Source organism: Hippocampus comes, unplaced genomic scaffold (genome assembly GCF_001891065.2).
Source record: "Hippocampus comes isolate QL1 unplaced genomic scaffold, H_comes_QL1_v1.1 scaffold150, whole genome shotgun sequence".
Taxonomy (NCBI): domain Eukaryota; kingdom Metazoa; phylum Chordata; class Actinopteri; order Syngnathiformes; family Syngnathidae; genus Hippocampus; species Hippocampus comes.
In genome coordinates, this window is record NW_017805496.1 from 1,476,125 (window position 1) to 1,501,422 (window position 25,298).

Sequence of the window (25,298 nt, forward strand, 5' to 3'; positions counted from 1 at the left end):
CAAAGACCAAGAAGTCAGAGGAGAGATTCTATTGTGGCAGTGGAACACAGCTCGCTAAGTATACAGGCGATAGTTCTTTCATATCGGAATCTACACCGTGCGTGTCTGTCCTTGCCAAAAATGAATTAAGCCAAACGATGGTTGGCAAAAGTTGGAATTGTCCTCGTCTGAAGATTGCACACAGAGAGACGAAAATTTAAAGCTACCTCATGGAGAAGCAACAACGCGCTTGTTGCCGCGGCACATTACTTCCACCATCAACAGCAAGTCTCGAGCATTGATCGAGAAGCTGCGGTCCTGCACACACATTTCAGGTTTTCTCCTCCTGCGGGGGACAGTTATCGCGCCGAAAGAGCAGGGTCACACCCTTCCGAAAACGATGGTCCCTAACGCTGTAGATGATCACGTTGCAGCAGCTGTTTGCCGTTAGAATCCAGAAGGCAATAAAGGAGAAGTTGCACCAGGTGTGTCCCACCACGTTCCCCAACACAAATACTGCAATGGGAGAGAAGGATGCGGTGAAAGCAAAAGTTAAGATGCTGATCGTCTTAGCGGCTTTAATATCTGAAAAGGAGGGTCTGTGGGGGCATGACCCGCCTCCTCCTCCATTGGTCAAACTCCCCTCTGAGAGGAGTTTGCGTCTCCTGGAGTACTGCCGGATGCTGGTGAACGACATGATGTTCACAGCAAACGTTCCCCCAAGAAGAGTGAAGTCAAATACGGGGAATAACAGCAGGATGTTGGCGTCACGCGGCAGCCGGTTGCCCAGCAACACTGGGGAGTAGTTGCACATGCGGCTACACTCATTGTACTCTAAAGTGAAGTTGCTGCTGAATAAGAGTGGCGCGAGTGCCAGGAGAAAGCTGGCAGCCCATGAGAGCAGGATGAGGAGAAGAGTTCTCCTCCGTGTCACCAAGGCGTCCTTGTGCAGCGGCCGCAGGATGGCCACGCTTCGCTCCACCGTCATGAGGAAGATGGTGCTGATGGAGACAAACGTGCACCCGGCGAACACGGGTCCGATCAGCATGCAGGGCTGCCAGGGGTTCCTCGGTCCACTTAGAAGGGAAGCCTGAGATGCTGAATCACTCTGGTACCAAACGGGAGGTGTGTAGGTTACCATCAGTGAGACTTCAGTGTAAACGGAGAAAGGGACCACAACAATGCCCACCATCATGTCAGCTATCGCCAGAGACACTGCCAACAAGAGATACACACTCATTAGGAACATTTACATTGGACAACAAAAACACACAAGGTCAATGTAGTAGACTAGTTCTTGTAGCTAATCTAGTTCTCGTTGTAGTAGACTACCTGCTTGTTTTGTTGGACCCGACTGCAGCGTTCGATACGGAGGAACACAATATTCTGTTGGCTCATTTGCAGCACCAGGTTCTCATTAGTGTTGGTGCTGGAGAGTGGTTCAGATCCAATTTGGCAGACAAAACCTTTTGTGTTATCCTCTGCCCCACTGTCATGTGGTGTTCCCCTGGGTTCAATTTTGGGGCCCCTGGTGTTTTCACTGTATATGCTTAGGTGGCTCGATTAGCTTGCAGATGACATGGTGACTCAGCTCACCCCTGCAACCGCTAGTCAGGTTCCTAATATTGGTCCAAAAAATCTCGCTAACTTGTTTTGAAATTAAATACTGAAGGCAGTCACCTTTCAGGTAGCCTTGTGGTGTCCTGGACTGTCTCGTCTGCACAAACACAGTCAGAGTGATCACATTCCCAACCACTATTGCGAAAGTTAGGCTGACCATGAACACAACGGCAAAGGCACGATTGAGAAAGCCGCAGCAGCAGACGGTACAAAGAGGAGCCACCGGCCGGTCCGATACAAGTTCCGCCAGAGAAGCTGGAGTTAAGTTGAAGGGAGAGTCTGTGGTCACCAGCAGAACGGCTGAATTCCCAACCACATCGGTTTCATTCAGCAAAGCAGTCATGGCCCAGGGTGATCTTGTCTTCACTTGTGTTGTTTCTGTGGTGGGCCAATCAGGAGACCATGTCCTGACTTCACAGAATTACCTGTTGGGGAGACGTGAATCCATCATGATTATGAAATGAAAACCAACTTTGCAACACACACACACACACACACACACACACACACACACACACACACACACACACACACACACACACACAGTGGGCAATTTAGAGTCTTCAATGAACGTAACATTCATGGTTATGGACTTGGGAGGAAGTCAGAGTACCAGGAAGAAAATCCACACAAGCACGCATCAGAGTCGACACGGGGAAACCAAGTTTCAAACCATGAACAAGGAAATAGTTTTAGATTTGTCATTGTTGTTGTTTTTCATTTCATTTTTCCCCAGTTACTTTAACCCTTTCATGCACCCTATAACCTGATAACATGATAAACTGTCCACTGGAGTAACCGCTGTCCCTGAAAGGGTTAAATTAGCATTCAGAGCTGGTTTCTTCGTTTTTCAACTAAGTATTAGTTTTGTTGTTTTCATACATGGAACCTTTGTTGAGTTCAAGATGTTTTTTTTTTCAAAAGGTAACCAAATAGAATAAAGTAACCTTGAGCAATTCTCAAAAGATACCAAAATAAATACACTTAAAATGAACCCTGAAAGCTCATGTATGAAATTAAATGACAAAGACGAAAAAAAGGACATTTTGACAATGCTTTATTTTTTTAAAGCATTTTTATTTTACCTTCTTACCAAAAATGTTTCTTCAATTTTGGTTGTTGTTTTGTAAGTTTGTGTCAACTATAATAACCTTGCCCTAAACCTCAGAACTGTGACACAGACATCATCCTGTTCTGTTGCATATTCTTTATGTATTTTTTTCTTATACATTTCTAGCCATGCTTTTTCTCTGGAGTGACAGATTTGAAAATTTCAGGCATCTGACTTTTGACTTAAAAATAATAGTCGGTATTGACTGCCATATAGTTACAATCCTTGAAAAGTATGTTTATGATTATGGTGGCAGTTGGCAGTGGTCGCTGCATTTTTCAGAGTGGCGTTTAGTGTGACCTTTTTGGGCCAGAACAAAATTACACCTCTTAGTACAATCAGGAGAATGAAAATACAATGTTGTTTGTGTATGGTCGTCAAATAATGGAAGCGCATCCATTAGAATCAGGATGACAAAAGATTTGTGTGATCTGCACGTGCTGGTTATGCGCTGTGCTCGTGCACCTCGGCGTTGTCAGTAATCATTCAGAACATCTTCAGGTCTCCTCACTGAGCTGACAACAATGCGCACAGGTCCTTCAATCATTTATGGCATTCGATGCTCTGGAGAGCAGGAGGGGGGCTAGGGGGGCACACATACAACAAAACAAACAGGTAACAGAGGGACACAATCAGACACTGAAAAGCACAGATTTAGTCTGAGTAAAGTCACCGATCTGATCATCTTTTCTGCAGCGTATTTGCCTCTTAGTGAGGAAATGGATGTACTGTCGCAAATGCAGTCAACTTTGCACATCTGCGCATGCGTCAATGACGTTTACTTCCCGCCCCGGAAATCAAACATCGAACGTACGGCCGACTTTTTACTCGCTCGTCCGCTGAGGCAACGATCTCATTTAAATCGTGGAAAGAAGAGACAATGTTGTCACCGTTCAATTCTGTCATCTTTTAAATGACTCTCGGTAAGAAAGAACTGTGTTGAGTAACGAAGAAAGGCATTCATTCGCCTCGCAGACGTCACTCATTTGACACGACAGTTACATGGTGTTCATAAATCACAGCCAAACGATGTGTCAACAATGTCTCGTTGCACCAGATACAGAAAAAAAAAACATTTAATTTCACCATGTAGACTCTAAAAAGCTGAAATGACAGAAAAAAACAACAACAAAAAAACACCTTTGAATAATTTGAAGAAAAAAACTACTCATTAAAGGGCTGGTTACCTTTAGTGAAGATGACAGGCTAAAGTCCACCCTCTGGCAAGACCTCCAGTGCTGTGAGACCAGCAGCTGGCACCACACACACGCACGCACGCACGCACGCACGCACACACACACACACACACACACACACACACACACACACACACACACACACACACACACTTGTTAAGAATGCTGTATGCACGCTGATGCATGCATCCCCTCTGTTTCGGATCAATTTAAATTCCATTCACACATTCCAGCATGTCCTATAAATTGTATGCATGTGTCGGGTTCGTGCGTGCATGTATTTGGTGTGACTTGATGTCAGACCTTGGAAGGTCTTCTCACCCTGTCACAAGCGATTCTCCTTTTGAATGAAAATTGACGTAATGTGCCAAACGTATGTATTTTTAGGTATCCATGTCATGTTTTGCATGATGGTGGAGGACCCCAAAACGCAGGGAGGCAGGAGGAGCAGGGTGGGCTGAACAAAATGTATTCACCCAAAAATAAAATAAAAATACTTGCCGGAGTACACTTGGGAAAAAGTAACTCAAATACACAAACAAAGTCCTGAAAACCACATAAAACCAAAGTAACACACAGAAAATCTATGACAGGAACACAGGACAGGAATGGAAAGGACAGGACAGGACAGGACAGGAGCACACAGACACACAATGATCCGACAACTACTGACAGAACCCAGGGAACGAAATACAAGCAAAGTGACACGACAACGAGAAGCACCTGGATAAGACGCAAAGGGTTGAGGCAGGTGATTGGTTAAACACAAGGGACCTGGGTGACGAGAACAGGTGGGGACAAAAAGGGCACACGACAAATGTCATCGAAACAAAATCACAACAATGCACATACGATGCAAATGACTTCTATGGAATTTCTATAACCGAGATCTCATTCCTATGAGAACGTAACCGGCTGGTTTCTTTTCTTGATGGTTCTTTTTCACCAGTTAAGTAACGTTTTCATTCACCGCGATGGCCCGGTCAAGAAGAGCCAAGTGTGGAAACATGAAAATGAGAGGACTGCGCCGAACTGAGTGCAGAGGGCTTGACATCTGGCGGCATCATTTCACAGTCTCGTCTTGCATAACAGCCTCCAGGTTCTTCAAGTGCGACGCATTGAAGCATTCGCTTTATATCATGTGCTTGTGTACAAATCTTTTCCGACGACAAAACCTTAATACCGTTGAATGTACCAACAACGTGTAAAATGCAGGTTTTTTTGTTTTTTTAGCTCTTTCTGGTTTTGAGTCATCTTTTGTTTGGTCTACAGTGGGGAAAATAATGATCCAGCACATTTATGTAGCAACTGAGCATCAGTGAAAAAAAAAAAACTTGAATCATCAAAGTCCCCCTCAAAAAATATTTAGAATCACCTCCATTAACAGTTCCAAACCATAAACATGCAAAAAACTGTGGACAACATAGTTCCTGGACACTAGTTACTACTTTCCTATTAATAGGTTCCTCACAGAGTAACACCAAGAGGTGAAATTGCAAATAGTGAACCCTGAAGCAAAGAGAAAAGGCTGATACTTCACAAACTGAGGTTCAAAACTATATGTCAGCTGAAGACATACATCGGCAGCAAGCAAAATGGATCACAATCGATATTTTAGTAGTTCGTCCCAAAGGAGGCCATTCAACTTCATTCACGCCAAACCGAGCAAAAGGTGCCTTGATGTGATGCTTTAAAAACACAGTTGACCTGGTCTAGTTAGTAGTGTGGTTCCCTCATCTGATTCCTCTCCGTAATGATGAAAACGCAATTTCATAACATATCTGCTAACATGAGCCGAAGCCCCCTCCTAACCAAGCAGTTATGTAGCAACATTTCGATTTGAAAAATGCTACATTTGTTTCAAAGTCCAGTTTGAAAAGGTGCGCCGTATTTTGCCATGAATTAAGTATTATATTGACTACCAAAAAAAAAAAAATACAACGCAAGGAACATGAAAAGGGGGCTTTTACTGACCTGCGCTTGATTGAGAGGAAGCAGGAAGAGGTTAAAAAAAAAAACAAAAAAAAAAGAAAAGGCGAATGAATCCAAGAAAAGAAGCTTGACCTCGCGGACACGAATATCGATGACATCAGCTTGCCTGCAGCAGGAAGTGGAGATGTCATCGAGGCGCCGGAGAAACATTCAGCAATCCGTCACTCTCCCCTCACTCCATCCTCGCTGGCCCTGGGCTGCGATGGATGCACGTCCTCTCCCCCTCCCGCTTCTCCCTCTCCTCCTCCCCCTCCTCCTCCCAGCCTCTCTCCATCTACGCACTCTGACAACGCGAGCAAGTTCACGGCAGCCTCCTCATCCTCCTCCTTCCTCTTCTTCCTTCTCTCTGTACCTCTCAGGCTTTTGTCCTCCCCACAGCCTCGAAGCTTTGCGCAAGGCCAGGATTGTACAATGCATGGAATTTCCAAAAGTAAAATGCGTGTTTATGTTGACCAAGCCCAATGTTTGATGCCGGGTGTACCGTAAAAGGTTTGTTTATCATTTTAACATTGAATCATAGAAACAAAATAGATTGAATAACCCAAGCTATATATTGCACCTGTAATTGGTAAAGCTTCACAGTATTTGTTTGAAATAAATTACTCCGGAGATAGAATTGACATTCAATGCGCGCATACATATTGATCCAGGTCCTGAGCGACTCCTCCATCATCGACTTTGAAATTGATTGAAGTCGTCTGGTTTCCTCCCAAATTCCCAAAACATGCAGGGAAGGTTGATTGAACACTAGAAATTGTCCGCAGTTGCGATCGTGAATGTGAATGGTCGTTGATTGTCTATGTGTGCCATGCAATTGGCAGGCAACCAGTTCAGGGTGTGTGCAAAGACAGCATATTGAGGGTATCCTTCAGTTTTTCCAGTATTTTTCAACCACCACCACCACCACCAACCCCGCCCACCAACCCCCTACCTCACCCCACTCGGATTAAAGAGTGGATAAGGCCCCATGTAGTTTGCCTACCTTTGCTCAAGAACTGTAACGTGACACTTCTCTCTCTCTCTCACACACACACACACACACACACACACACACACACACACACACACACACACACACACACACACACACACAAAGCATTTGTGCATGTCTACGACGATATTTGCCAGATTCCCTAATCAAAGGAAGAGATTGGCGAGATCATTTTGATGTGTGTTAGAAAATGCTACACGTCCATCTTTGAAACGTTTTGCTGCAAACTGTCATTGTCAGAATTGATTGAGGAACGCAACGGTGCTAGCTGAAGGTCAGATCGTGAGAATCGGAGGAACATGAAGATAATCACATTTGACATCTTCCGCTATGGAGACCGAGAACATCTGCAGAAAACGAAATACTTTTAAAAGTAGACCGAGTGGACCGAATCATTTAAAAATAGACGGCGGCGTTCTATGAAAAGGACGATCATTTTTTTCTCTCTACATGTGAACATAATGAATTTCAGATATTTTTTTGCCTCGGGTCTATGACTCCACTGTGAAACTTGACTCCATCCAAATTAATTTGAACACAGTCTTTCATGTTGAGCACGTCATTAAATGCTATAGAATCACGCTGAAAACATCCACTCCGGGCATGCAAAGCCTGTGTTAGATCCCTCCGTGATAAATTCATGGAAAATTGGATGACTATTCAATCAGGCTGACTCACTTCTTTTTGCCCCTCTGCGTTTTTTGCATCCAAATTCCCATAGGTGGCGGTTCAAATGGTCTTGCTGGACAAACGGCTTGTTGAGCATGCGACGTGTCGTGACGGGCACAACGGGGCAGACGACTCAGCCAATTGCTTTTGGGTCCTCAGCTCGAGGAGGCCCCAAGAGACATTGGGCAAAATGAATGGCGAAACAACGGCGACGTTCATTGTTTGTTGTTCTTCGACGGGGGTGTCCAAACTTTTTGGTTTGAGGGCCACATAGAGGAAAATGGACGGATGAAAGGGCCACTTTCAAATTGGGCAACTTTATGAAACACCCTAAAGTCAGTTTTATCTTGTTGTCTTGTCGAGTTCATTCATTCCACTGACATCATTATCGAGTTGCTGCAATTTAAAAAAAATGGTTAAGAGCGAAAATAATTGTATCAGACATAGATGCGCTCTTTGTTTGCTTAAAGGTTAACTTGGATGTTTTTGGTCTATTTTTTGGGGGGTCTATTTTGGTTGTCGATTGCTAGAACAAAAAAAATAAAAAAGGAGCAGCTGGCTTTTAAAGAAATCCTCTTTTAGCAGCTCTGCAGCAGGGTGCAGGGGGTTCGCCTCCTTGGCCTCTAAAATATGAATATCCCTGTCAAAGCCATTACTTGCGACCAGTCTCCGAGTGGACTTTCATGGCTCCGTCACTCCCGCAGAGCGTTCGATGCTGACAGTTTCGTTCTGCTGTTGAAAGCAGAATTATGTCGCGGGACGTAAAGAACTCCAATTTACAATTTTGAATACGGTTTCTTCCCGTTCGCCGGGAGAAGGGGAACATTGATTTCCGTGAAACTCGACGAAAGCATTTGAAGGGATGAAACGTTTCGACATCGTCACTTCAATATGAAGAACGCCACATATCATTGTCTGCGATGCAAATACAAATCATGTGTTCAATAAATCATACTGTACAAGTATTCCCTCCTCGGTTGTCTGGATTGGCACAAAATCCTGCGGGTTGATCGTCAATATAATCCAAGTACTGTAGCTACATTGCATCTAGAGTTGGTCGGAGGGTCTTTGTTCCCAAAAGTCCGAACACGGTCACATGACAGCTGACAGCTACAAAATAGCGACGTCAGGATGAAACTTTTCATGTCAGAATTTTTTCGTCACTCCATACAATTTGTCAGTTGACTTCACTGAGTTTTTTTTTTTTTTTAACAAATTATGCGAGGTTCTCCAGCACCCCCGATAGACGCTACAAGGGATCACTTGACAGCAAGACGAGTGAGAGCCTCTGCGGGGGGGGGGTTGCTATAACACGTTTGAAATAAATGTGAGTGGAATCTTAATTGAGTTCCTTTTAATATCTCATTCGGAATTATTCTCACAGTGGGGGGGCGCGCCAGCTGCGATACGACTTGCTTACGACTGCAAGGAAACAATACACCCGAAGCTGGCAACACTTGAAATCAAACCCCAGCAGCGCTCTCCCTCCCACTCAACAGGGACACAAGCTTCATTTACTCTTTTGGGGCCTCAGCAGAAAATTGAAACAAGTCAAAGAGGTTCAATCACGAAGGAATGTTGACGATTAGTGATGATGAAAACAAACAAAACAAATCCAACAAAAAGGGGTGCTGCGTAGTTGAGGGTGAGTCACACGCATATGACATGCTGTCGTGCTGAAAGCAATTCAATTTCCGTTCTTTCGATGGCCCAGGCATCTACAAGCTCTCGGTGTCTCCGTGCTGTTGGTTTGGATGCGCCCTTTGCTCCCAAACAAACTCCAAAGAGCAAGCATGCATCTTTTCGGCCACAACCCTCTCAAAGCGTTCATTCTGCTCCTTGGTGAACAAGTTTCGCCAGTCACCAACTTTACCTACAAGAGGGGAGAGACAATTGCTAATTGGGCATTCATAATAGAGTATTTTCTATGTATCGATATGTACATGTAGTCCATGTAGCCCAGTGTGTGATGCCGCCATTTCTGAGATGTTTAGTCAGCCAATGCACATATTTAACATTCGAAAAATCTCATGGCACGCCACCAAACAAAACATTTTTTGAACCTATTCTCCATTTATTTGCTAAAAAAAAAGAAAGAAATCACTGCTTTGTGCTAAGGTCAAAGCAAGAAAAGTGTTAGTTTGGTGCCATCTTTCAGCATCGTGATGCCAAAGGAACTATGTTGAGGTTGATAGAGACGTTTCTTTTCATAACAAGGTCAAAACAATAAAAATGTTACTTTGGTGCCCACTTTTGGTATATTGATGCCAAAGGAACTATGTTGAGGTTAGTGGAGTCGTTTCATTCAAACATAAATAGTGTTTTGCCGCTACCTTGTGGCATCTATCGGCAGCTATAAAGATTTTTAGGGGAGGTATCAAGGTCAAGGTCAAGGTCATCTTTATTGTCAAATATGCTTTGATGTATGACATGCAGCATAGATGAAATTTCTTTCCAATTACACCGCTCACAGGTAATTTATGAACCTTCTGCTATCTCATGTAAGATCACTTAATTGTCTGACAGGATATGTCGCAGGCATAGATAGATGGACAGAGACATGATTTGGAGTAAGTGTCTAATTTTTGAAGGGAAACTGGACAATTTCCTGCAGCACACACGCGCCGATCTGTGAGGGCAGACGCCGCGGCTCACCTCTCCTCATAAAGGAGCCCTTGCTGTGGTCCAGGATCTCCCGAGGGACGAGGCTGCCGTTGATCATCTTGTTGTCCTTCATGCTGCTGAAGCGGCAGTGTGCCGCACACTTGTTCACCTCATCGGTCACCAGGGCATGCTGGAGGAAAGCGCTCACCTTCACAATCGAGCCTTCCAAGTCCTACGGGGAAGAAGGAGAAGCGCGATTCTCTACCGAGAGCAAAACCAACGCATGCTCCCGGAAACGTTCGTATTGAATACATGCCGCTTTTGCAATTACCGTCGACAGCTCTTCGTAGGTCACGTGAAGCAGATTAGCCATAGCGCCGACCTGGCTCGTCCATCCTTTGACATGGTCGAACCAGGAGCCAAAATGCACTGCAGCACATGCGGATATATGGCTTCAGTCTTTCGCACACCATTAAAAAAATAATAAAATTATTGTTAACGTACCTGTGCCCTCCAGAAAAGCGTTTAAAAACTCTTGAAAGGAACCAACATCAGGCAGAAAATTGGCCATTTTGTGGAAGTGGTAAAAGGACACCGCAACGTCTTTTGGGTTTCTACTCACATAAATCACCTGCGAGGAGAAACAAAATCACTCTGTGGAGATGACGTTTCAGCCGTTGTGCCAAACGGTCGCACCTTTGCTTTGGATCCTCGGAGAGCCTCGGCCAGCATGTGATGAGGCAGGTGAGTGGTCAGCATGCGAGGCTGGCTTAAGCTTTTGACAAGCGCTGCGCTGTAATGGTGCTCCAGCCAGGGAGCGCGTGCCCAGTTTGGGACAGTATCCGACAGGTGCGGGTCCCCTCGGTTGGTGATCAGAGTTACCATTTGCTGCATCCAGGTGGTGCCTGAGGGCGGACAAAAAAAAGTTACATTTCAAAGTTCACAAGAGATCTTTAGGGCGATTTTTTGCTTCGGATATTGTGGGCCAAGAGTACAAGCTGCAAATACTATCATGTACTTGGTAAAACGGATATGAATCTCAGTGCTACACATGTTGACAGGGATCCCTTACCTGACTTTGGATAGGAAACAATGAGGATGTCCGTGTCTTGAAAAGGAAACCTGAGAGCAAGCCGCAAAGACTCCTGCGTGTGCAGGTGTCCAGGAAAACATATTCCACCAAACACTTCTTCCACTTCCAACATGGACATAGCTGACCTCCGTAAATGATTCCGCCGATGCTTGATCGATCTTGGCTCACTCGCTATTTTGCTCCCTGATATTTTCGTGCTTCTCTCCGCCTCTGTGGCTGCCCCTGTCCGAGTGAGAAAGGCGCCCAACTGAGATTCAATCTAAAGAGGAAGTGAAAATACGCACGCAGAACTGTAACCAAGCATACGCCTTTGGAAGACTTTAGAACAGTGGTGTCCAAACTACGGCCTTGGGTGGCATATGCGGCCCGCCATCCATTTTGCAGTGGCACGAGACAAAATTTCATATATATATATATATATATATATATATATATGAAAATAATACTGAAAATGACATTTGACATGGGCCGTGTAGGTGGGCAGAGTGAAAAGGGGAGGTGTCAGAAAAATAGGTGCCATTACTACTAATACTAATTTATGTACTGTCATATTTTTCTTGATATTCGAAGAGACCATTTATGATTCAAAGAATAATTTGTCTTCAAAACAAGGGAGGGGATAAGGATAATTCAATCTTAGCTCTATCTAGTGAATGCATGACGCAACCACAGCCACTATTGTAGTTTCTATTCTAGGCGCCTAAAAATGCGCTGCGCCCTAACTATGAAAACGGTTTGAAAATAGGCCATTCATTGAAGGTGCGCCTTCTACTCCGAAGCGCCTTATAGTGCGGAAAATACGGGACAGTACTCAACTATTTGCCTTAACACCTGTAACAGAAAGCTAATGAGATGAACTAGACAACACAAACAATATAGAATTGCTTTCTTGACTGCCTTTAGCATGGATGAAAAAGTTGAAGAATTTGAAAGTGGCCCTTTTATCTTTCCATTTTTCGGTACGCGGCCCTCAAACGTAAAAGTTTGGACACCCCTGTGGTACATCAACACTCATATACTGTGTGTATTTTGTGACGCAAGTCCATTTCACACATTCCAATTTACAGCTAGAGTGAAAATCACGCAACCGCTGAAAGCAGTTGAAGTGTGAAATGAAATTCAAGAAAGCACTCATGAATAAACATGGGAAGGGAAAAAAAAAACTGAGTCGATCAAAGTTGTGATCACATCAGTGGTACAGTCCCGGCCAACCATTCATCTTCTCTAGCAGATTTGCTGGAGCCACCACCCACCAGACTTCAAGCGAGCACCTTTAACTCATCACCACCCAAACAAGCGAAAAGGTCACATCAACCAATTCACGCATTCACGCATCTTCTGTTCATCCAAGCTAGCAACGATCAAATTCAAAGAATGATTACGCTTGGAAACGCAGTTTTGATCACGACACCAAGAGGTATCGTGGCAAAAACGTTCAGTCAGCAGAGGGGCTTGCAACGCCCACACCATCTGTTCGGAACCTTCAGATTAAAGCGAGCTGTCTTCTTATCTTCAATGACATTAAAAGGAGAAAAGACACTGGAAAAAAAAAAACTGGGAAATCCCATCAAGACCCATCAAGAAGCAAGAAAAAATGAGATTCGGGTGCTGAGGCAGTTTTCATTGAGCTTGTACTGTAACTACTGTTGTCACCATTGTGGTTTTGCTCAATAAAAACCCCTATTACGTAATTCGTTGCAAAACACATCGAAAATCTGGAAAAAGGGTTTGGAAAAAAAAAAAAAAACATTCCAGCATAAACGCTTGGAACACACTACAATAGGAACGTTTATCGCCAAGCTTATTTTGCAACCATCAATAAAATGGCCTTCAAGTTTGCCGGTGCGAGCAATTTCAAGTTGTGAATCATTTTCATTCCCACATCACAAAAACAAGTCGTTCGATCGTTCAGGTGTCATGCGAGGTGCACGTGCGCAAGCTGCGGGAGGCCGTTTGGGGCCCGTCTCACCACGATGCTGGCGTCCATCCGACGTGAAAACTATCAACACATTGATCGGGTTGGAGGTGGTTGAACGAACTCGGGAGCGATTCCTATCGAAGCTGCTTTATGGCGGGAACTTCTCCGTAACATTAACCGGCATCGATTGTTTTACGGTTGTCAGGCTGGCCAGAGAGTTGAGCTACTACGCAGTTTATGACAACACACACACACACACACACACACACACACACACACACACACACACACACACACACAAAAAATGCTGTGGTGAAAAACATAACAGAGGAGGAGCTTTGCACTCATCGTGTACTTGAAGGCTAGAACCGAACCGACATGTGACAGAGAGGAAGACATCGGTTCTTGAAAGTCACATTTAGTTTAGCGAGCGGGGGAACTGAAGTTGCTGCGAAATGTCATTCGCCGCGTGGTTGCTTTTATGTGCCATGTGTTGGTCCGTCTCTTCAGGCGAGGACGTGTACATGGCCCGAGCGCTGAAGCTGATGTCTGAGACGCCGCTCATCGACGGGTGAATGCAAACTTCTTTGATGTTCAATGGCGGAGTGTGTCTTGTTGTTTCACTTCATCGGAAACTTGTCTTGAATTTGACGTTCTTCCAGAGGGAATTGTTGCGGTAATGAGATGTGCTGACAAGTCAGGGTTTTTTTTTTCCCCCTCCCATCTTTTTACCTTCCAGCCACAATGACCTGCCTTGGCAACTGCGCGAACAATTCAACAACCAGCTCAACAATGTGGACCTAAACACTCTGGCAACAACACACACGAACATACCAAAGATCAAGACGGGGCGACTGGGAGCGCAGGTGCGGCATATGCATATATCCTAAACTTGATTTCAATCCGTACATTTGCATGACTGGATGAGGTCTACCCGTACTACAAAAGCCGCTGGTGCAAAGACAACACTGGTCAACACACATTTTGATGACAAGAAAGTTGTTCAATGTTTTTAGCGTATTTTGATGTCACAGAATCCGAAAATGACATTGTTGTGATTGGAGAACAGCGCTGCCCCACTGTCGTACGGCGTTCCACAGGGTTCCATTTTGGGGCCCCCGCTGTTTTTATTGTATTTGCGACACCCTGAATTTTATCGTAAGAAAGCCGGCTATTTCCTTTTTACTGTTATGCAGTCAGTCAGTCAGATCTATGTCCCGCTGCGCAAAAAAAACTTTCTCATTAAGGTCGCTGTTGTCCTTTCTAAAGGAAGTAAAGGCCCAGATGACACAAAATTTCTTGAATTTCACTCGAAAGAAAACTGAAATTATGGTGTCGGTTGACCTGGGCCCGCTGATGTCTTATCAAAAGCCAACTTGCAACAACTTGGGTTTTAAATTGGACAGTCATTTTAAATTCCACCAGCAAATTTGTGATGTTCTTAAACCTTAAATTATTATTCTTTTTTTTTTAAATCAAGGCAGCTGGCCAAAGTAAAGCCTCTCCTTTTGCAACAGCATTAGAAACAACAATCCATGCCTTCCTTACATCTTGACTGGATTATTATTGCAATGCACTTTATTTTGGAGTCAGCTAGTCCTACTTCAAGCATTTCCAGTTGGGCCAAAATGCTGCTCCTCACATCCAAACTGGAGCTCGCAGGGGGAGAACAGAAGTCCAATTCTGTCCTCCCTGTACATTTTAGTTCATTTGAAGATTCTTTTATTTGTCTTTCACTCTTTAAATGGTCTCGCCACGCCTTACCTCTCTGAGCTCCTCGTCCCTACGCACCTTCCCGGTGCCTCAGGTCTGCAGACTAGACGCTACCAGAGGTACCGAGGACTGAAGCAGAGGCTCGGAGGGGTTCGAACTTTTTCCATTGCCGGTCCCTATCTTTGGAATGACCTCCCGCTAAAATTTAGTCAACGCCGTCGATTTTTAACATCCTACCTACATTTTATTCTTTGGCTTTTGAGACAGCATGAGACTCGGCTTTGTTTTAGTGTTTTATGGCGCCTACCATTTTTATGTGACTAAGTTATCATTTTAACTGTCTGTTAAATTTTAACTCCATGTGCAACACTTTGGATGCAGCAAGGGTTGTTTTTAACGTGCTCTTTAAATTTTTAATAATGCGCAAGTAATGGCATTCCAAATCTCGTTCGACACCTTTGATGAAGCTGCACATGTCTTTTCAAGCATCTCCAAACAATATTCTTTCATTTTGGATGCAAGATTGTGGAAGTAGCCAGAAACCATGAAAAGTCTCTTGAGTTTGGCCAACGTAATCAACAAGTGGGTATCAAACCCAAGATACATTTCAGTTCTTTTGGTTCATTGGTCGTGATGGTGGTTCAGCTTCATCTGCTCGGCAATTAAGTGACATCCATAACCCTTCCTAGTCAGTCAGTATATCCGTATTCCGTTTCTCTTTCAGTTCTGGTCGGCCTACGTGCCCTGTGAGTCTCAGTACAAAGATGCCGTGCGACAAACACTGGAGCAGATTGACGTGGTACACAGGATGTGTCAGAAATACCCAAACGCCTTCATGTTTGCCACCAGCAGCCAAGGTCAGATGACAGTGTGGAATTGTTTTTTTTTTTAGGTGAAGGGGGGAGTAATTCTGGTCAGAGTTGAAATGCAAAGTGTTTTTTTGCGCAGATATAATGGAGGCGTTCAAACGCAATAAGACGGCCAGTCTGATTGGAGTGGAGGGGGGTCACTCAATCGACAGCAGTCTGGGCATTCTGCGCACTTTCTATCAATTGGGTGTCCGCTACCTTACGCTCACACATTCCTGCAACATACCCTGGTAGGACACACACACACACACACACACACACACACACACACACACACACACACACACACACACACACACACACACACACAAACAGAGCATGTATTTATTGATTCATTTTAAAGATACATGATTGGTACGTGTTTGTATCCTGCTATTTTGAGTACGTGAAATGAAAAGGAAGCCTGCAGAGAGAGCGAGGTCACGGTTGGCAGATGTTGAGTTGAGGAGAGCAAGGGAGATTCCTGCAGACTGCAGCTGAGGTCTCCGAGGTATCAAATTCACTGGAAGAGCCTGTTAGTGGGCAACGCTCTGTTAACACGTGAGCCTCAGCTTGGGGAACACGTGAGCATCGGTCTCGACAAAGCAAACACAATAACCTGGTTGAAGTACAAAGTTCCACATTACAGGTTCTAAAAAAATGGCCACTCGAAAATGCTCCCCCCCCAAAAAAATCTATCTACACATTTTTTATCGTCAGGGCTGACAACTGGCTTGTGGACACTGGATCAGAACCATCACAACACAACGGCCTGTCTCCATTTGGCAAGGTCAGTCTACGTGGTGAAAAAGGATTGTCATGAAACGATCAACTGTGAGTGCGATGACTTACCTAGATCAGCTTCAAATCTATTGACCGGAGTGCAGTGGCACGGTGGGATATGTGGTTAGCTTGTCTGTTTTGCTGGAGGAGGCTCAGGGCATGTTGGGGGCGTATTTTTCAGGAACATTTCAGTTGAGCTCCAAATGACACCATTTGGGTGTTCAAAATATGTCAAAACTTTGGAATGTTCCAGTCAAGAAAAGATCGCAGCTGGCGAGAGACATGCACACTAAATTCAAGTTATTTTCTACGCGTCAGGGGAAACAATATTACTTCTCAGCCAAAGTGCCTCGCTCACACACACACACACACACACACACACACACACACACACACACACACACACACACACACACACAAATCGAATCGTTAATGAAGAATAAAATACAGGAGGACACTTGAATCCGAACACCAAAATATGCGGTAAAGGCTCTCAACAAATAAATGCACATCATGGAACACGTAAGAAAGGGAAACTCGTGTTTACAACTTGAACATGGTGAGGCATTATGGGAGATTGCGACTTCACATTCCCGTCTGAAGCAATGACATCACGTATGCGTCGTGTAACGTTTTCGGCGCGTTGATAACACGTGCCTGTACCAGCCCCCAGAAACAGCAGTGGAGGAAGGAGAAAGATTCACGTTCGTAAGCTGTTGAGTTTGTGTCAGCCAAGAACACAAATATTAAGTACGGTTTGTTGCACAATGCACACTCTGTCTGTCTACAGACTGTTATCTAGTTTCAATAACCCTATGCAAAAAAAAAATAAAAATAATAAAAATAAAGCATGGACCGCAGCGCAATTTGCATTCAAGTTTAAAGAGAAAGTTCCACCAGATTGTGACTGTAGGAGGTCCCCGAATTGAATTGTGACATTTATCTGCTTAATATAACGATTAAAGTAACTCGTAATCGAATGTAGTTACTTTTAAAATGTAATTCGTAAAATACTTCCTCAAAGTAACTGTGGCAATGGGGGACGAAACTGAACCTGAATGAAGACAAGAGCTGTTGAAGATTGATGGATGCCACTGTGTCAGACATTAAAAGTGAAATCATCTCACTTCCCCTCCAGCAAGTGATCGCAGAGATGAACCGTCTGGGGATGCTGATCGACTTGGCTCATGTGAGTGTACAAGTGATGAACCAGGCGTTGGACATGTCCAAGGCGCCCGTCATCTTCAGCCACTCCTCCGCCTTCGCTGTCTGTCAGCATAAGAGAAACGTTCCCGATGAGGTCCTCAAGAGGGTGGTGAGTGTGTAAACACAGTGTCGTACGCACTGGAGATTCTAAGATGTGGACCCTTTCTTCTGATGACACCAACATGCCAAATCTTTGACAAACGTTCTCCCGCAACAGTGGCAATGATGAGAGGAAACTCACCAGAAATATGTTTTTTTTAAATCTACTGCGTTAAAATCACTTTGTGCCCTAAGAAGACAATCCCTCCTCTCAGTGAAGCAAACCAGCTCATCCTGTAGCAGCCGCAGTGTAGCTTCATGTAGTCTTCTATCCGCCTTTTATGTCATCAAACGTTTGTCATGTGACATCTTTTGTGTCGATCCAGAATGAAACGAAAGGAATCGTAATGGTCAACTTCTACAACGACTATGTGAGCTGCTCTCCCACCGCAACCATCGCCGATGTTGCCGGTAGCGTCTTTAACTGGCATGCAAGCACAAGCCTGGATGTCAAGGATAGCAAATTAGCGCTCAGCCAGCTTTCCAAATGATATGATGAGTGTTATCGTTAACAAGCCAACGTGTGATCAAATGTGCCGCTTTCACTTTAGATCATTTTGACCATATAAGGAAAGTGGCAGGAGCTGGCATTATTGGTTTCGGTGGCGACTATGATGGCGTTGAACGGTAATTGCGCAACACCTCGAACGTCCAAGCAACGTGATGATCAAGATACGATGAGGTGGTGTCTTGTTTCCAACCCGTACTCGTGCCAGAGTTCCCGAGGGTCTGGAGGACGTGTCCAAGGTCCCAAGTCTGGTGGCTGAGCTGTTAAGAAGAGGGTGGTCGGATCAGGATCTCAAGGCCGCTCTGGGGAACAATTTGCTTCGTGTACTCAAACGAGCGGAGGAGGTGAGCCGCAGACGCACACAAACACGACACGTGCATCTGTGTTGAAGTCTTAAAAGCGCCTCGCAAAACATCCATTTATCCATCTTCTGTAGCACTTGTCCTCACTTAGGGTCATCACGGGTGTGCCTATCCCAGATGACTTTGGGCAAGAGGTGAGGTACACCCCCGGGCTGGTTGCCAACCAATCACAGGACAACCGACAATCAGATTTACAATTAGAGTATTCCATGAACAAATGTGGGCGTTGGAAAACTCAGGCAAGCATGTGGAGAACATGCAAAATCCACACTGCAGCGCCCAAGCCTAGGTTCAAATCAGCGACTGCTCAATACTACGCTACCTTGCTGACCCATGCCAAATTCATTGGACATAAAAATGCAGCACTGTGCACTTCATCAGTGGATGGTGGCATGATAAAAGTCTTATCAAGCCTGTAAAATGCTTGTGCAACACGATACACTCGTGGCGCCAAGAGCAATATCGAAGAGACAGAAGGTGCCGATTTTATAGTATACAGTAGTCATAAAAAGCCACCAAAAAACAACAAAAAAAAAAAACCCACACATCAAGTGATGCCGTTTCCAACAGATATTTTCATGAATGGCGGTGGGTTAAGTTGCATGTTTGTAGAACCTCAGACTAAATAACAAGATTTGTATGACAGCATACATCCGATCTAAATATTGGAATTGAACTGCTTTCTGACGTTGATTCCAAATCGACACAATATCGTCAGTAGCTTGTGGCGCCTTAAGCAAGCATTGTTTGCCCATCTGATTTTCTCATTGCAATCCGCATGCTATATCAAAAGACGTCCATGCGAGGGTTTCCGGGATGTACTCTGGCTTCTACCCACATTCCAAAAACTTGGTTTGGTTAGTGAAGACTAATTTGTCCATAGATGTCAATGGTCGTTTGTCAACCGAATCTCACCCAATACGGCTTTCTTATTATCCGCGACCCGAACGAGGACAAGCGGTACAGAAAATTGTTTCACATCAAGCAGTTACTTTCTGTCTTGTGTGCTGCCTTGAATTGTTTATTTTTTTGTGTGTGCGCGCGCGTTTCTGGAGCCAATTTTTTTTTTGCCGGTGTTTGACAGGTCCGCGACAGCCTGAGCAAGCAGAGTCCTGATGATGTTCCCATCCCGTTGGATGAGGTGAAGAATCCGTGCAGAACAAATGATGGCTATCCCAACGATGGGGCGTCCCCGTCGCTCAGCGTCGCGGCTCTTCTTCTCCCGCTGGCTTTACAGACCGTCGTCTAACGACGCGCTTCATCGGGGATCTCCCGCCTTCGCCGTTATGCTTGGTTAGTTTGTGGAAGCGCGTTTATGTTGCTTCATGGGATGAATGTCATATGTTCTGGCAGAACAGTTCTTCGGGATAGCTGTCTTATTCGTTTTCCCTGCGACGGCCTCTGAAGTCATCCGACGCACACGCAATGAAAACACTCTGGGGGTGGAGATGAGAGGTGTACTATTTTCAAGACAAGAGAGCCACCTAGTGGAGAGAAGTGTACAACTCACAAATGTTTCTTGGAAAAAGTTCACTATTCACAAAAAATAAAAATAAAAAGCGGGTTCTCCCTCTTCCTACGGGGCCAGTCAAAACTACATTCAGAGGGCTTTTGTGTGATATAAGCACATCGTCTCATACAAAATGTGGCACGAAAAGACAATGGTATTTTTTCCAACACAAGGCACAGACAGACAAATCGACGTATTGTGAATCGACTCTGGTTTGAAGCATGTATTGTCCAATTCTGGGCCTGACTAGCCGAAGAGTTATGATCAAAAGACTTAAGCGTAATATCGTCTTCCAGAACGCCACAGCACGTGGTCCCAATTCCAAATACAAACGTGCTTTTAATTCGAATACCATTAAATCAGATGGAAGCTACATAATGGCAGCTACACCCGTGACGTGTGCAAGTGTTTAACATGCTTAGGCGCAATAAAGAAATCAATGCAGAATGTCTGACTTTCTTCAACAGTGCGAATTGTTTGGCGCCCTCTAGCGGGTTCCACAAACATAACATAACATAACAACAATTCCAAACAACAACTGCAAGTGGGCCCAGCTTCCCACCATGATTTCAACCGCATTAGAAGTCTCACTGGCTCAACTTAAGGGGGCTTTTGAGAATCAGAGTTCGGCTGCAACGGAGACACTGGTCAGTCACACTTTCAGGCTTAATGAAAAGTGCATGAGTTGCTCATAAATGGACAAAGTGCTGCAGCTCACATGATCGACAGCACTGACACGGTTAAGGGTGCTTCCCAGCTACAAGCGCGCACAAATGAACCATTGCTGACTCACAAACCTTACCGTGTGTATGGCCTTGTCACACAAAGCAGCCATGGCAAATACAATAGATTGTGTTTTTTCGCCCTCAGAGTTGTGTTGTTTCCGTTGAAATGATTGGCTCCTACACACTGAGCAGGCATAGAGATGACTTCAAGTGTGAAAAAGAACTCATGGGGTATGTTATTGTTGAAGACCGCTCAGTCTTATGACGCCTCCCTGAGCGGTTCACTCTCCTGTCCCTGCGCTTCGCAATCGGACAGCAGGCGATGAGTCGGCACTGCGATCCTGTAAGGCAAACTGTCTTTGCTCAGCATCTTCCTGGTGGCACTGACCAGTCGCGAGTAGTTGTCAGGGTTGTAATCCGACAGCTGGGGCCGGGGGCTCAGTAACGGCAGGTTGACCCTGTCCACCTGAGACGAGAAGAGCGGCGGCCGGCGCTGGCTCTCGCCGTCCTTCAGCGAGTCGGGCAGGGGCTTGCGCTTGCTCTCAGGTAGGAGCATGATGGACAGCACGGAGAGGACGGCGAAAGAGGCAAAGATGACGTGGTGGAGGAAGTAGCCCCCGTTGTTCTGGAGCTCCATCAGGGAAGAGGCGGCCATGCCCACGCAGCCCGCTGCCAGCACCAGACCGAGGCACCCGCCTCTGTTATGGATGCAGGAGAGAAAGTTGCAACGACGGCAAGAAAAGGAGGCAACGCATTTTCTATTAAATTACCGCGATAATCGTTGCCACAATATTAGTGGATCAGTATTATCACTTTCGATTACGTAATGGAGCATGCTAAAGGCGTAGGCTACCATGAGACTGGTCGTTAAGTCATGCTATAAAACAGGCACGTCAAACTTGTTTTCATGGCGGGCCACGCCGAGGAGCCGCTTCGAGCAAGGAAAACGCATCAATCGCGAGCGGTGTAGTCATGTAGTCATTAAATCACCTTAAATCATTTCTTTCTCGGGAAACGCAACAAACTCATGAGTTTGTCTTCTTAGCAAATGAAGGAGTGCAACGGGAACAGATTAAGTCAGTGAAATATTCCTCTATAAAAACACTAATGAAGACATTTGTTCTTACAAACAACCCTTTCATGCTCACATATCAACCGAGCCAGAGTACTTGCGGGGGGGAACTAAAGAAACCAGTTGTGCATTATGAGCCATGGGAGGTTTGAGTCAATGTTACAAGGCTCCATTTCGGCCGCCTTTTCATTTAATCCAGTTTGAGGGAGACTTACCGCACGACAGTAGGCATCACCTCGCAGGCGAAGAAGATGCTGAGCATGGCAAGAGCTTGAGAAAACAGCAGACCCACAATGGAAAGCACCAGCACCAGGCCTCCTCGCAAGTCTGACAACACAGCAAGAAAACATTCGTTAGTTGCAAGGGACGAAGATTAGACAGCACACATCAACAAAAAGATTGAAAAAAAAAACATTACTTAGAGCAAAAGAAATTTTTAACATCATTAACCACTAAAAATGGGCGTACACTGAGTGAGTGCCAGCAGAAGCAGCGATGACAGTCCGGTGAGGATGGCGGAGAGCAGAAGCATACTTCGCCGACCGAAATGATTGACGGTGGAGCAGATGAAAATGCAGGCCAGCGTTCCCGTGGCGATTCGGACAAAGTAGCTGAAGTAGAAGTTGGTGGAAGACGCGTGCAGGTTTCGGGTGAAGCAGTATTGGATGCCTGTTCCAATCAAGCTACAGAGAAAGGAAACAACAACAGTCAACTGAGAGACCGAGGAAGTAAGAGTGACACTCACAATCAGCTCAAAACACGACTGGCTTATCGAAATACAACATGTGGCTTGTTCCTTGAAATCAGTTGGTTGAAAAAAAAAACTTACAGGGTGAAGCTGAGGATGAGGCAGTTCTTCCAAATAATCCGAGTCTGTCGCAGCTCTAAAATGGAATAACATCTTGGCTGGCGCTCTTCATCGAATACCGAATCAATCTCTAGACACAGAAAGAGAACGAAAACTAAATTCACCGACCGGCGGAACAGTGAAATGAGATCCAGTGCAAATGTACCATATTTTCCGCACTAAAAGGCACACCTAAAAGCCTTTCATTTTCTAAAAAGCTCACAGCGCGCCTTAAAATCCGATGCGCCTTGTGTATGGTCATTACGGTAATATTTCGACCCCAAAATGACTCCTTGCTCGAGACGTGCTGACAACGCAGAGGTCAAACTTAAGGCGATTGTTTACGCAGTTGAACACAGAAATAGAGCAGCGGCAAGAGAGTTCAACGTTAACAAGTCAATGTTATAAGTTGCTGTTGGTTAAGTGAACTGTGTCGCTGCTTTATAAAAAGTTTTACTGACATCTGATCGTTCTGTTGGCGTTTCCTTGAGCATAGCTCCATCTAGTGGATGCATTGTAGATTGCGTCTTATAACGCGGTGCACCCAATGAATGAAGAAAATTACAAAATAGGCCATTCATTGAAGGTGTGTCTCATAATCCAGTGCGCCTTTTAGTGTGGAAAATAATACGGTACCCACCCCCCCCCAAAAAAAAATCCTGGCCTCAGAACAATTATGCTCATTTTTAGTCCTCACTAAAAAAGTCAGAGTTCTGAACTGTTAATCGAAGACTGGAGCCGAGAGAGCAGCTAGTTGCAGTCTCACGTGCACGGACATCCGCTGCGAGAGCAAACACAAGCTCACCTGACAGCAAGGTTTCACCGGGGAAGAGCTCGTCTGGTAAACACTCGCCATTCCTGCTGGAGAATTCCCGGAGGCTCCTCTTCACTTCAGGGATCTGCGCGGTGGCCAACAACCAACGCGGAGACTCAGGAAACAATGATGCACAGCTGAACAAGACAATTGTCTTTCAATATATCGTGTACATGGAGAGCAAACACACAGCACAGATCTCTTTGAATAATGTATACAAAAATACCATTTTGGGTCAGTATGACAGATAATGTGACATTCATTTTGCTCTGAACATCAAGTTCTTCAACAGACACTTGTCATAAAAAAAAAAAAAAAAAAAAAAAAAAAAACATGTTTCCAGAGCGCTTCCTGCATCGTGTGTCCTTCCGTCCGAAACTTGGCTATCCGTGTATGACTCACCACCAATAGGAAATGAGCAGGAGCAGAGGTAACGTGGTAACAGCCTGCAAAACCGGCCAATCGCGACACAGAACAGCGACGCCTGGCAACAGCAGCTCAGCAAAGATGCCGAAGAAGCCGCTGATCATGGCAACCATGAGACGATGCGGAGGGTCACACAGCTCCAACCCTGGGGGGTGGGGGGGAATCATGGTTTTCATTCGAAAATTGCTAATGTCATTAAATACTGATGGACACATTGACAGCGTTTGCATATAAACAGAGAAGGGCATTCAGATGGGACAGACAAAAACCCACTTCCGTCCTGACTTAGTTCTTCCTTTTTAAAAAACATCTCGTCCATCTGTCCGGCCGTCCCCAATGAAGTCCCATTTCTGGGATGGAGAACGGAGGACGAGATAGTTTTTTTTTTTTTTTTTTTTAAAGGAAGAACTAAGTCAGGACGGAAGTGGGTTTTCATCTGTCCCTTCATTTGTCCCTAACCGGGTTACGTATGTGGTGTCAGGAGGCAAAATGACAAGGCCGGAGTGTAGCCAAATAGCTAACAGGCTATTACTAGCGCAAACTTTTTCATCTCAACAGTATTTTTAGAGCAACACTGCTACCTAGTGGACAGTCAGAGAACATAAAATACCGACATGCATTTCACGAAAGATCAATCCAGCAGGTTAAGAAAGCCGTCTGCACTGAATATCTCTCGGTGTCCGCCCACCAATATGCCATTTTGAGGCGTGGATTTCAAAAATTAAAATTATTATTATGATTTTATTTGATCGTAGCAGCTATTTTTGTGTTGTGAAATACGAATGTTGAGTTGTCACTAAGTCACTAAGATAATAAAAATATATCGAGAAACAGTGGTGTCATTTTTGTTTGATTGATGGCCAGTCTTATCTGCAACAGCCAATCACGACATTACTGAAAATAAGGTTCGGTCGGCGATATTCGCGATGAGTATCCAAATGTTTGCATGCGAGAGTCCTGCACATTTTTCAAAGTGTGGCATTGTGTAATGTGGCAAGACATGTAACCTTCATAGTGAGCACCTCCATGATGACGAAAACACTCTAAAATCCCGAATACCTGGACGCGCATTCGAATATTTTCAGAGGTTGATGTGAACATTAAGTAAAGATGTCACTAGAGTTTGCAGCGATGGGTTATATAATTGGGGTGGCAGTAGCAGATCTGTAAGGGGTTGCTCATCCTGCATGTGTGTGACTCTTTTTTTTTTTT

The 25,298-nt window shown here is 44.8% G+C and overlaps 4 protein-coding genes across 5 annotated transcripts in view; 1 reads left to right on the forward strand and 3 right to left on the reverse strand.

The window, feature by feature from the left end:
* Positions 1 to 214: 214 nt before the first annotated feature.
* On the reverse strand, positions 215 to 6,105 carry LOC109519653 (trace amine-associated receptor 13c). Of its 2 annotated transcripts, XM_019876322.1 has the most exons (4): positions 5,881 to 6,105; positions 3,898 to 3,963; positions 1,660 to 2,024; positions 215 to 1,194 (listed from the first exon to the last, which is right to left on the reverse strand). In XM_019876322.1, exons 3-4 carry the CDS (start codon positions 1,940 to 1,942, stop codon positions 311 to 313), a joined length of 1,167 nt encoding a protein of 388 aa, XP_019731881.1. In that variant the 5' UTR covers positions 1,943 to 2,024; positions 3,898 to 3,963; positions 5,881 to 6,105; the 3' UTR covers positions 215 to 310. The 2 variants fall into 2 exon arrangements, with proteins under 2 accessions (XP_019731881.1, XP_019731880.1); XM_019876321.1 differs by lacking the exon at positions 3,898 to 3,963.
* Positions 6,106 to 8,895: 2,790 nt separating this feature from the next.
* sult5a1 (sulfotransferase family 5A, member 1) lies at positions 8,896 to 11,565 on the reverse strand. Its single transcript, XM_019876324.1, has 6 exons — positions 11,235 to 11,565; positions 10,859 to 11,067; positions 10,667 to 10,793; positions 10,494 to 10,591; positions 10,214 to 10,394; positions 8,896 to 9,431 (listed from the first exon to the last, which is right to left on the reverse strand). Exons 1-6 carry the CDS (start codon positions 11,371 to 11,373, stop codon positions 9,277 to 9,279), a joined length of 909 nt encoding a protein of 302 aa, XP_019731883.1. The 5' UTR covers positions 11,374 to 11,565; the 3' UTR covers positions 8,896 to 9,276.
* A 1,938-nt stretch (positions 11,566 to 13,503) lies between these two features.
* dpep1 (dipeptidase 1) lies at positions 13,504 to 20,124 on the forward strand. Its single transcript, XM_019876423.1, has 10 exons — positions 13,504 to 13,744; positions 13,913 to 14,039; positions 15,611 to 15,743; positions 15,835 to 15,985; positions 16,455 to 16,524; positions 17,656 to 17,832; positions 18,149 to 18,233; positions 18,374 to 18,449; positions 18,539 to 18,674; positions 19,777 to 20,124. The coding sequence occupies exons 1-10, from the start codon at positions 13,629 to 13,631 to the stop codon at positions 19,939 to 19,941; spliced, it is 1,236 nt and encodes a 411-aa protein (XP_019731982.1). The 5' UTR covers positions 13,504 to 13,628; the 3' UTR covers positions 19,942 to 20,124.
* Positions 20,125 to 20,525: 401 nt separating this feature from the next.
* The window catches only part of slc22a31 (solute carrier family 22 member 31), a gene marked incomplete at its 5' end in the record, with an annotated part of 8,113 nt that continues 3,340 nt past the window's right edge, over positions 20,526 to 25,298 (reverse strand). Inside the window, 6 exons of the mRNA XM_019876421.1 lie at positions 20,526 to 21,625; positions 22,215 to 22,326; positions 22,468 to 22,682; positions 22,829 to 22,937; positions 23,652 to 23,797; positions 24,063 to 24,231. Of these exons, the coding sequence (XP_019731980.1) occupies positions 21,187 to 21,625; positions 22,215 to 22,326; positions 22,468 to 22,682; positions 22,829 to 22,937; positions 23,652 to 23,797; positions 24,063 to 24,231 (1,190 nt within the window). The remainder of the gene's footprint in view (positions 21,626 to 22,214; positions 22,327 to 22,467; positions 22,683 to 22,828; positions 22,938 to 23,651; positions 23,798 to 24,062; positions 24,232 to 25,298) is intronic.

Coding starts and splice junctions, on each gene's coding strand:
- sult5a1 (XM_019876324.1), bottom strand. CDS start 11,373: ATGTCCATGTTGGAAGTGGAAGAAGTGTTTGGTGGAATATGTTTTCCT. Junction 10,794..10,858: donor TCCGAGGATCCAAAGCAAAG/GTGCGACCGTTT, acceptor TTCTCCTCGCAG/GTGATTTATGTGAGTAGAAA. Junction 9,432..10,213: donor GGGCTCCTTTATGAGGAGAG/GTGAGCCGCGGC, acceptor CCCCTCTTGTAG/GTAAAGTTGGTGACTGGCGA.
- dpep1 (XM_019876423.1), top strand. CDS start 13,629: ATGTCATTCGCCGCGTGGTTGCTTTTATGTGCCATGTGTTGGTCCGTC. Junction 15,744..15,834: donor GTTTGCCACCAGCAGCCAAG/GTCAGATGACAG, acceptor TTTTTTGCGCAG/ATATAATGGAGGCGTTCAAA. Junction 18,450..18,538: donor GACTATGATGGCGTTGAACG/GTAATTGCGCAA, acceptor TACTCGTGCCAG/AGTTCCCGAGGGTCTGGAGG.
- LOC109519653 (XM_019876321.1), bottom strand. CDS start 1,942: ATGACTGCTTTGCTGAATGAAACCGATGTGGTTGGGAATTCAGCCGTT. Junction 1,195..1,659: donor ACCACAAGGCTACCTGAAAG/GTGACTGCCTTC, acceptor TCTTGTTGGCAG/TGTCTCTGGCGATAGCTGAC.